This window comes from Lycorma delicatula, chromosome 9, assembly GCF_047948215.1.
Source record: "Lycorma delicatula isolate Av1 chromosome 9, ASM4794821v1, whole genome shotgun sequence".
NCBI lineage: Eukaryota > Metazoa > Arthropoda > Insecta > Hemiptera > Fulgoridae > Lycorma > Lycorma delicatula.
In genome coordinates, this window is record NC_134463.1 from 118446115 (window position 1) to 118458775 (window position 12661).

Below are 12661 nucleotides of genomic sequence, written 5' to 3' on the forward strand. Positions count from 1 at the left end.
TAATTATTATTTTCTAATGATATATGCTTCTGATGGATATATATTTATGACTCAATACACATTAATGACTCAATACACATTAAAAGTGCTTCTAAAATTTTAATATAATATCAATATCAGTGATGCTGATAATTTAATTCATTTCTTCAGCTGCTATACTAGTAATTATCCAGCTGTATGTGGATATGAGAGGGAAAGGAAATGGGTTAATTTACACCGAGCATATTTGTCAGAGCTGCTTTGCTTTGTATAAAAGCTAAAAGGTAACACTGATTTGGACCAAAGAAGCTATTCAGCTGATAAGTTACACATGCATCACTTGTGTGTGTGTGTGTGTGTGTGTATATATATATATATATATATATATATAATTAACTGATGAATTTAAATACTCATTATATGCTATATTAGTGCTTTAAAACCGTTTGCACTTATGAAACACGTAAAACTTAGCAGCAGCACACTATTTCATTTATTGTAATATCAATCGAATGTAAAGTTTGTATTATAAATATTAACCTTCATTAAGGATAAAAAAGGAATTCGACGAAACATTTCACCATGAACTCCTAATATTATACTATTACAATGATTTTAATGTCATTTGGAAGGTTGTACAAGATAGCTCATATCAAAAGTAAATCATTCTAAAAAAATTTTGGATGAATTGTGAATATTAATGACAAAATTTGCACCCAGTAAATAAGGAAGTATGTTGTGAATTATTTTATAAATGGATTTTAATATAACTGCTCAATTTTTAAGGTTATCATTTAAAGTGAAAAAAAAGAATCATATTGGCGTATAAATCAATATAAATTTAAGTTTTGCTATCAATGTCAAAAAGATAATAACAGATTATAATTTTTATTGTAATCTCCATTAAAAATATTTATAAATATAAAAAGTATAATAGTAACATACCAAAATTGTAGCAATCTATTATAAGATTTTTGTTTATATTATTAGTATTTTTACACTTAAAGAAATGGATTTTAAAACTTATGTTTTAATTTCTTACCTTATATTTTAATGCATGTTTTGTTATTATAAAATGTTTATACACAATAATTATTCATTGTTTCATCGATAAAATTGTTATAATTAAAAAGAAAATAATCGATAGAAGTGAATATTGATATGTCTTTTTATAGTTGTTATACTTTATTTTGATTACAGGTAATTACAGCTGTTTGAAGGTCGATTTAATTTTCACCCGTGATCGTGCATTTTACTTCACTACAGTGTTCATTCCTGGCATTATTCTTGTAACATCATCATTTATCACATTTTGGCTGGAATGGAATGCAGTGCCTGCCAGAGTTATGATAGGTATTTTTAATATGTATACATATAATATATATATTTTTTTTTCCATAGTAAACTTTCTCTTTTTCTCAAGTGTAGCATATATCATTAATCTTATATGATTAGACTATTTAATTTAATCATAAAAAAAGTACAGGAGTCAGATTAGAAGTTCTTGGTAGACAAGAAAGTAGCACCAGCTCGATCTGACATCTATGAAACCTGTTAAATGCACCTGGAACATTTACTTATTTATTTCACATTCTGTTAACATGTTTATCCCTTCGGTCTTCTTTTAATGAAAAATTAATTTTTTAGCATGTGAAAAATGCTAACAATGCTTAAGATGTGTATCCAACCACAATATCATATATTATTTCATGTCATATGTTATTGTGGTTGAACTATGAACATACAGAGTGATTTCATTTGTTATTAAGATTCCCAAATTCTGAAATTTTAAAGGTTTTTACATCACATTCTTCATAAAAATATGCCTAATCAGTAGACACAATTCTCATCAGAAAATTGTAATCATTTTCAATTCTATTGAATAAATCCAATTTGTTTGGAATTTCATATTGGAAGCACATGATTTCAAACATGTACAAAGCACTTTTGAATGGTCATTTTATACATATTAAGTTATGAGCTTCAACGAGAGATAAATTTATTTTGGCTACATGTATAAAGTTCTCTTGTTTTCTCCATAATCTCTTTTGATATAAAATTCAGCCAGTTGATTTTTTTCATAATTTAAGTTTCTTTAAACTTATTTAACCACTGAGTTATAAACTTATCCTTAGTAATATCTTCAGTGTTTGTTGATATTTTTGTTACACTGATATTAAAATTGAACACACACAACACAATTTGTATGCTTTCTGTTGTCCTCTCTCTATTGTTTTGAAACAAGTAACGGTTGTACTAAGATGTAAATCCTCAGTATTTCTATGCATTTCAATACAGAAATTGAGTAAAAAAGTTTATAATACCCCTATATATTTTACTTTGAAATAAAGCACATTGTCAGTGGCTCAATTTTCATAATATGATCCATATAATGTTTTCTGTCATGCTGCAGGGCTTTGTTTCAAATCCAGTTTAAGATATACTGTAGTTATTTTTAACTGGGTATGGATATCTTTGTTACAAATCAAATCTGATCCTTCGGGTTTAATTGACACCCACCGGGTTGGTCTAGTGGTTAAACTCATCGCAAATCAGCTGATTTTGAAGTTGAGAGTTCTAAGATAGAAATCCTAGTAAAGGCAGTTACTTTTATATGGATTTGAATACTAGATCGTGGACACTGGTGTTCTTTCGTGAACACCAAATAAGTACAACTGTACAAGACTGCACTTCATTTACATTCATATATATCATCCTCACTCATCCTCTGAAGTAATACCTTATGGTGGTTCTGGAGGCTAAACAGAAAAAAGAGAGGTGTTTAATTGGCAGATCTGTCTTCGCCTAATTCTGGATAAGACTTTAACTGTAATTGAAGCTTGTAGCATCTTTTAACTCGGCATAATCCCAAAACTATAAATAAAATCAGTGTTTGTTGAGATCCAGTAGTGCAGTTGGTCTGATACTAATACAAAATTTTGTGCTTATGTGTTTATGATTATTTTCTGTTTTAATGAAACAGTACTCAAATATGAGATAAATAAAAAATAAATAACAATGACGATTATCAGTTTACTGGAATTTGGTATTAGTAACATAGTATAATTTTTATCTACAAACAATACAGTCATTTTTAAGATTAATTTTTTACTTATTTCATGGCAAAATATATATTTTTTTATACAATTCTGCCAAAAAATGTTTTCTCTCCAATCTGTAATTTCATCATAAGACATCTTCATTTTGAATTTTATCAGACTACCAAAAAAATTCAACACCCTCCTGTGACAAAATTTCCAAAGGTCTTCATTATTTTTTATTGCTCATGAGTTACATTATCATGAATTATTATTACATTCCAAATATGTATTTTTAAAAATCTTTCTAATTATTAAGCTACATTGATGCTAGCAAGCATTTTTTTGCAATAATAAATAAATTCCACGCACTTACAAAATCAAGATTAATATGTTTTTTAATCCCATTGCAAAAATAGTTAGTTTTATGTACGTTTTGTGAATTTTTTAGATTATTATCATAATCTAACATGTAAATTCAATCCAATCTGACATATTTCTATTGATTTCAATCAATTACAAAAGTAAAAACAACATACCAATATATCCAACTCAATTTTGAGATTTACCAATGGGATGTAGCAAGAATGAGAGTGGCAATTAATGATACTCTAACATAAAAATATGACATAATGGGACTTTGTAATGGTTAACATTTAAATTACAAGCAAAATAATTTTTTAAAAACTGACTAAGGTGTATAACTTGCACATCTTTGCCCTTGACAGATTTTTGCTTTAAATATGACATGGGTTTTTTAAAATATTAATGACCTAATTATGCAATATTTAGAGTGAAATTGTGAGAAAGATGAAAATGTTCAGTAAAATTATTGTAGATCTGATTTGATTCTCTGAATCAAATTATGTCTTTTTTTCAAAATTATGCAGTATTAAAAGAATAATTGCTAAAAAAAAATCCAAAATTTTTAGTAAAAATATCTTGAGCCCCATTTGAGTTCTTGCTCGACAGCTGCCTTAAGGAAAATTTTAAAAGTTGTAAATTATATAATTATAGAATTGTTAATAATTTTTTAAATTCTTAAGTTGGTTCTCTTGCATCACCCTTCTTTAAAAATCTTCTCCTGTTATCTACATTGAAGCTAGATACAGCTGAATTTTCAAAAAATTGAAGAAAATTTATATTTTAGGTATGGGTTCAATTTGCCCTCCTTGTTTTTTTTTTGGGGTTGAAAGTTTATTTATAGAAGTAATTATTTACTTCAATAAGTTAATCCTATTTCATGCAATGTTAATCAACAAAAAAATTTATAGTTTACAAATAGGTACAGGACAATGCCTTCCTTGTCCAAAATCAGGCCAAAGCTGGGATATACTCATATGTAGTCAAATATTTGTGTCAAATTTCAACTTTTTTGATGAATGTTTTTGAGATAAATGCGAAATCTGTTAAGAAATAGCTTTATTACCCCTACCCTTAAATCTGATTGTCTTAAAACTTTGGAATTTTAAATAACTTAAAAAGTACTTTAGTTGTTCTAAAGTTCAGTTTTCTCCAACCACTATATAAAAAGAGTCAAAAATTAAAATTGTGAAAATTTCCCATGCCATCAATGCATACAATAATTTTTTGGGCCATTTTTAAAGAATTTATATTGAGCCAGTCCAGGGATATTAATTGAAATATAGACCAACATACCTACCCACCGGGTTGGTCTAATGGTGAACGCGTCTTCCCAAATCAGCTGCTTTGGAAGCCGAGAGTTCCAGCGTTCAAGTCCTAGTAAAGCCAGTTATTTTTACACGGACTTCAATACTAGATCGTGGATACCGGTGTTCTTTGGTGGTTGGGTTTCAATTAACCACACATCTCAGGAATGGTCGAACTGAGAATGTACAAGACTACACTTCATTTACACTCATACATATCATCCTCATTCATCCTCTGAAGAATTATCTAAACGGTAGTTACCAGAGGCTAAACAGGAAAAGAAAGAAAAAAGACCAACATACCTATGCACATACATCTTTCAGAGATTTCTTTAACTTTTTTTTGGATTCGTGGGTACAAAAATTTACCATAAAAAACCTGATACCCAAAAATGTTGGCCAATCACTAATTTTCACCTTTACAGTCATGCTGCAGCATCAATACAGCTATAGTCAAGAAATTAAAGAGGATAATTTGGTCTATATCAGCAATTTACTCTTGACCACTATTATTAAGTGACAAGACTCACATACTTATGTTAATATCTTTTTTTATGTTTGTTTAAAATTTACATCTTTATTTTTATTTTTTTAATTTAAATTTATTTTTAAATCAAAATTTTAGATATTGTATTAAATGAAAAAAATTGATGATTGTGTCATATCTTGTTACTATGGATTAAATATTAACAAAGAGTTAAATATTTTCCAAATATGTTCATATAATTCAGTAGCAGTTTGAATTTCCCCTGATTGATTCTCTTTTAGTTTTTTTGGTTGATGATTAATTCATCACATAAGCTCAAAGTATGATCATGGGAATATGAAAGGGAGATTTTGTAGCATATGAAAAGTGTTGTGCCTGACAGAGATTTGAAACCAGGACTGACTGGATAAAAAAAGGCGAAACAATACCGCTTCACCATACAGGTCGGTGAAGATGACTTTCAACAGGCTTCATTACGGAAATCCTTGAGTAGTCTAAAATGGTAACAAATGGTCAGCAATTTATATCATGCTCGCATGCTGAAAATGTTACTGACTTCACCCCTGGGTAACATAAAAAAAGTTATGTTTTATTATTAATAATAATAATAATATTATGTAATTTTATACTAATATCATCATTTTTACAGGTGTAACAACAATGCTCAACTTCTTTACAACATCGAATGGTTTCCGTTCAACATTACCTGTTGTTTCTAATCTTACTGCAATGAATGTCTGGGATGGAGTGTGCATGTGTTTCATCTATGCTAGCCTTCTTGAATTTGTATGTGTTAATTATGTAGGACGAAAACGTCCTTTGCACAACGTTGTGTATAGGCCTGGCGAGAATCCTGTCACTCAGGTTAGTTTTATATAATTTTTTCATATATTTATTTATTAGTTTTATAATAAATTTATTTTTATTACCCGTTATGTGTTTTTTTGTTTTTTTTTTTTAAGAAATTTCTCAAATTATTTTTTTTAAATTTTATTCTATTTTTGTTTTTTTAATTTAATTTTTATATGGATTTACATTATTTATTTCATAAGTTTTAAAATGTTATAAATTTAATAAATTGGAAGTAAAAAATATTAACATTTATTCTGTGTATATTAAGGGTAGTAGTCAGTAAATATGGGTGACCAAACGTAAATTACCTGGATTTTAACATTACTGTCTTAATTTCAATTTTGACATGAACTATCAACTGGGTTTTTCATTAAATTATAGTAAGCTTTATTGGATATTTCACAGCCATAGATGAATTTGTATAAATTTTGTTACATGTTAAAAGAGAAATCCTACTACTTTGTAAATAATTCTTGCAATTACTATTTTCCCATTATGATTCTCATGATGCTTCTGTTGATATAAAGAAACTGCTATTACTTTAAATCAGTCAAGCCTAGTTCTAGCAATGGTTTCAAAATAGAAGCTAACAGGGAGGACACAAATCATATATATTACATGTTTTGTTTGTAACCAGAAATAATTAAATTCACTATTGAGTTATGTTTATATTTATATTATTAACACACATAGTTTTACATGAATATGTTTTAATTTTTACGTGACTTATACATCAAATGGTCATTTTCACTGTGTCACCATTGTCATCTTGTAATTTGGAAAACCTATACAGAACTTCAATCAAATACCTCCTCAGTTTTTGAGCACACTAAAAATACTGTATTGACATTTTTTAAATCTATGGATATATTTTTTTGGAAACCCTCAATTTTTATAACATTTTAAAATACACCTAATTCTAACAAATTTTAATTCTTGGATATTTGTATTCTATACAAGTATTCATGAGTTATGCCCCATCACTAATTGTACTTATCTACAATATGTACTCAATTAGTTGAACCTAAGTCCATAAGGCTGTAATTTCACTATTATGTTATTGGTTCAATGAAATTGTACTTTTGTAATATTTAATTATTTTGGTTAACTTTCAAAAACTAACACACTTTTCATCTTAGCAGTTTTACATCATTTTAAAACCAGTGGTCCCAATTCTATACTGATATAATTAGTCCAATAATCAATGGAAAAAACAATATTGATGATGTAGTTTTATATTATTTGAATCTATGAAAATAGATTATTAATTTAATAAAACTAACAAATTACTTTTCATTAAAGTTTATGAAAACAGGTGTTTTTACTTTAGAAAATTACCAAAAAAATTGGCAAGTATTATTTTATTGTAATAAAAAATTGGAAAAATAAATAATATTACTTAAAAAAATCAGTTAAATATTGACAGTAGTTTAATTACTGCTCATTTAAAATTTATGAAACTAAATTAATAACCATCTAGGAAAGTCTCATTTTATAAAAAAATATGTTGTATAATATTACATATTGTCAATAGGTAATACTGGATATGAGGGAAACTGTTTCCTGTACAGTTGTGTTAAAATGGAAATGTCAATGAAAATGTCTTATAATTATGTGTTGTATCTGAAAAATGTTATAATAATTGTAAGTTTCTATTTAAAAAATGAAATTGGAAAAGTGGAGATTTCAAACAAATACTGTTTTTTGATGCTCACAAAAATCAAGGAAAGTATTCCCATTTAAAGTTCTTTGCAGTATTTTCTGATGACAATATCTCAATGAATGAATTCTCTGTATTATATATAGTAATATCAAACATTTTTTTCCACTGTATTGAATAATTATAATTTAATCAATAATAAAATTATAAAATCAAAACCACCAAATACAGTACATTAATAAGTAACTATACAGTGTCATTTAAGAATAAAAACAGCTTTATACTGCATATCTGAGGGGTATTTGGAGGCAGAAACAAATGGGGTTCTACATAGTTTAAAAAAATCTGCATTATAGTGGGTTTTTAATTTTTGTCTGCCATCTTGGATCTGCCACATTGAATCTTATTAGCTGTTTAATTTGTTTGTTTAATATTAGTTATTGTTTATTATTATCAATATTATAGCACTGTTCAAAGTTCGTTATTATATGCATTATGTATTTAAAATGCAGTAAAATTGTTCATGCCATGCATTTAACCTTGTTTTACTGTTAACACAATTTTTCTGTCATTGCAATTTTCAGTGCTTTTAACTTAATAACGAAGGCATTAACAGAAAAAAGGGTTTCATCTTGTAAAATTTCAAATCGAAATTATGTGCATGTATTCATCTTCCTATTTAAAAAAGTTAAGTTTGATTCAATATGTCAGATCCAAGATGGCGGACAAAACTTAAAAATCCTCAATGCAGATTTTTTTAACTATATTGAAATCAATTTCTTTCTGCCTCCAAATACCTCTCAGATATGCAGTATGTTTCCATACTTAAATATTACCTGATATATATGCATATATATATATACACACACACACACACACAAAACTATGTAGCATTTTAAAAGTATATGATTTTTTTTTTCATTATACTATATAAGGCAACATTTCAATACAGGACTTCATTTCACCAGTTACCCTGTTAATGTCATTTCATCATATATGATTTTACTCTAAAAAAATAGTTTGCATAAAATTGTTTAAAATTTATTTATAATTTCTGAAATTTATACAGCATACAAATCACAGAAAATTGTCTACAAGATGGGGAAAGGAATTCCCATTTGAAGTTTCAAAGATTTTTATTAAATTGGTTTAATTTAAAAATTTTTTTTTATTTTTTTATATTTTTTTATTTTTTTTTATTAAAATCCATCATCAGGGTGTAAATTAAATTAGTTTTATTTTTGTGAAATTCATCCTATACATATAAATATAAAAAAAAAAGTATTTCATCAAAAGACCTCACTGGTAGATATTTCAAAATAAGAAATAGCAGATGTTTCTAATATTTCATTAGTGTCATTTACTGTCTAGTTTAAAATAAGTTCATTTATCAATTTTAATTAAAACACTTATCATTCATATGTAATCATATATAGACTATAAAACGGACAATCATAATTGCTCTAAAAAATTATATCTTTAGAACACTTAAGTTGATTTTTATAAATAAAAAGTTAATATAAAGTGGTTGCAGAATGTAATTTAGTCAGTGACTTGTAGTATTAATAAATTAAAAATAGACTGGAAAATATGACATACTCTCTGTTTAAGGTATTGCTCACCTAGTGATGCAGCTAATTGAATAAATTTATGCTTAAAATGATTATCAAAGCTCATTGAGGATTCTTCTACATTAATTATAAAATTATTCAGATTGGCTCAGTGTTTTTTGAGTTTTAAGTGAACACAGGCATATATACACTCGCATATACACATGGACATTCTGATTTATACAGGAAATTAGTTGTACATTGTCTTGAAATTCGCATGGATTTCTTTCTTTCATCTCTTTTATTAGAAAACTTTTGCACCTATCAATAGTTTTTTTTATGAATAATATTTAACAATTGTTGTGATATTGCCCTCATGGGAATCTTTTAATGTTTGGGTTACCCTTTATTGTTATTAGGAATTACTAATTAGTTCATTATTTATTTTTATTATCATTAGTATTAATTTTAGCTACTTTGATCAAATATATTTTTGGAAAGTACACTAAGAATAATTAGTTAATAATAGATTTTGTCATATTTTATAAACAATATAATGTGGAGTGTTACACTATCTTTCATGTTAAGGTACCTTGAAAATAGAGGATTAAGTATTTTTATAATTTACATTTGATGTAGATCCATATAATGTATATTTATTATTTTATCAAATTTATTTTCATTTATTTTTGTTATTTTATTTTTGTTATTATTTTATTTTTTTAATGTTATTTATACTGTATTTTATTCTTATAGATTATGTTGAATAATTTAAGGTAATATTAATTTTGTAATTGTAAAAATAATTAAAATACTGTTTAATAAATTTTGTAGTTAATTTTCCATGAAACGAAAAATAACATTTCTTTTGAAAAAATAATTATTAATATATAAAACACTTTATTTTGTGAAACTTTTACTTTTATTTATTAAAATTACTACACAGAGTATGTAATGAAGATTTATTATAAACCTTATAATACATTTATTATTAATTAGAAAAATCAAAATGTCATCATTATTTTCTTACAAAAAAATTAGCAATCTTTTTTTCTTACCGTAAACATAATTTTTTTTTATTATTCCAAGAGGTTATGGATTTATTATAATAATTAAGTATAAAGAAAATGGAATTAATTGTCAATAATAAATTTATTTACAACTTACTCAGTTATTAAAATTTATTATATTGGTACAAATTTTATCATTTGATAGGTTTATTCACCTAAATTTTTTTTAAGATTAAGATTATGTATTAGGCTTGTTTATATATTATATATAGTTCATCTATATTAAATATGAATATTTTTGAATCAGTATTAATTAAAAAATGTTTTTATTTTTTTGCATGCTTAACTTTAATATAGTAGTATAAATGATAATCTATTTTATAACAAAAATACCATAATATTATATTTTGTATTGAACATATATTTCAAATTATTCTAATTTTCCAAGCTTAAATAGTATGCCATTTGAAGTTTCCATTTTAAAATAAAAGGTATGGTAATTACTTTTTATAATAAACATATACTCTACATACATAAAATTTATATAGTGTTATTTTATTTTTATATATATACTTTTTTTTTACATATATATACAAATTTATTTATTTGTAGTTAGTTTATTTAGTAAATATTCAGGGATAGGAGATATCTATTTTAATTGATGTTTCTTTAAGACTGTGAATGCGTTTTGATATTGTCAGATGACTTTAAAATATTTTTTAATTTTGAAACTTGCACTGCCCATATATTGACTCTACCATGTTTATCCATGATTTGAAATGTAAAAATAAATGATTTTTCTTAAGCATAACAGAAAATTTTCTGATTATTACTAAATACTAATTACTTACAAAAGTCAATGTCTTGTCAAATAATGTACTCTTTCACAATAACTAGAAAGTTATTGTTTACTTCTTGTGAAACCGAAAGGTTTCTATGATTGGCTATAGTATATGAGGATAAATAACACAATGCTTAAAAGTACCTGCTCCTTTTTACCTTACCCTATCTGATAAGGCTTGACAGATATGTAGAATTTGAATTGAAACCAGTAAACAATCGATATGTTTGTCAAAGCGGTGTAAATTGTTAGCGCACCTTCCTGTGTAAAATGTTTTAGGCTTGGCCAAACCACTTCTATTTTTTATGTTAATGGTTCCTCAGTACTATTTCCCAGCCATCATTGCATTTTGAGTTCTAATTAACAACACATTTTGGCCATAGATGTTACAAGCTACAGGTGTACTAGTTTTTCGTGGAAAAGAGATGCCCAACTGCCCATAAGGCCCAAATCAAGGACTGTGCACTAAATATATGGAGACTTTCAGAATACCACACAAATCGACTGTCAGTTTTCTTTATAATATTTTTTTTGTTACTCATTTGATGCTCCTAGATGACTGTTTGTCAATACATAATGGAGATTTATTATTTTTATTCAAACACTTTTGTTCAGTAAATTTAATGACTTTAGAAAGTTTCCCTGTCTAATCATAACCCTTAGGAACATTTTTCACAATCTGTTGAGATATGTTTATATTATAGTGTTAATTTTACATTAAAGTTTAATTTTGATAAGAGCATTCTCCTGCTTCTTTAAAATAACAAAAAAGAAGTTTTTTTTTAACTGAAACCCTTTAAATGTTAAGAGTTCATTGTAAAAGTTGCAATAAAATCTTAAAAAGCATTACACAAATGCATCATTAAAAAATGTAACTATGTGTATTCTTTTAGACAGCTGTAGTTTTATAACATTGAGGTTAAAATTTATTCATTGTTGAACTCAGTAACTGTATTAAAAATTATATTTTTCTCCATTACTATATTTTTGTTAAAATTTCCCTTTTTACATTTTATTTCTTCTTTATACATTTTTACATTTTATTTCTTCTTTATGTGTGAAATTTCCTCATTACAGCTCTATTATTGAAAATTTAAACTTTTTTTGTAGTGTTCTAAATTTGCATTTGTTCTTCTTTCTCTATGTGATAATACACTTGTACCTCTTTTCTTCGCCTCTTTCTCAATCTGTCTAAATTTCTTCAAACTGGTTAATAGTCAAAGCTTTCAATACTACATTATAATTATTTCAACATGTTTCTTGAAAGCTCTTCTCGTATTTTTATATTTTGCATTGATCTCTTAAACCACAACTTTTTTCTAACTCTAAAATCCTCTTTTAGACAACTTCAAACTTGTCCATTGCCTTTCATACAACTCATTTCTCATTCCATAAAATAAAAATGGCATTTGTATAATATCATACAGTCTTGAGTCATTTAACCTTTCTGACTTTTTTTTTAAAAAGTTCTACTAATAAAAATCATGTACAAATTGGAATTTTCCTGGCAGCTTCCTGATTTTTTTTCACCACATTACAAACTAAATATGTAAATCAGAAATCTGTTTTAATAT

General features: G+C 26.2%; 1 protein-coding gene across 10 annotated transcripts in view; it reads left to right on the top strand.

The window, feature by feature from the left end:
- pHCl-1 (pH-sensitive chloride channel 1) overlaps nt 1–12661 on the top strand; it is a 1039090-nt gene that overhangs the window by 911785 nt on the left and 114644 nt on the right. For all 10 annotated transcript variants that reach the window (XM_075374857.1, XM_075374859.1, XM_075374858.1 and 7 more), the window contains 2 exons: nt 1180–1332; nt 5824–6038. In XM_075374857.1, coding sequence (XP_075230972.1) covers nt 1180–1332; nt 5824–6038 — 368 coding nt within the window. The remainder of the gene's footprint in view (nt 1–1179; nt 1333–5823; nt 6039–12661) is intronic.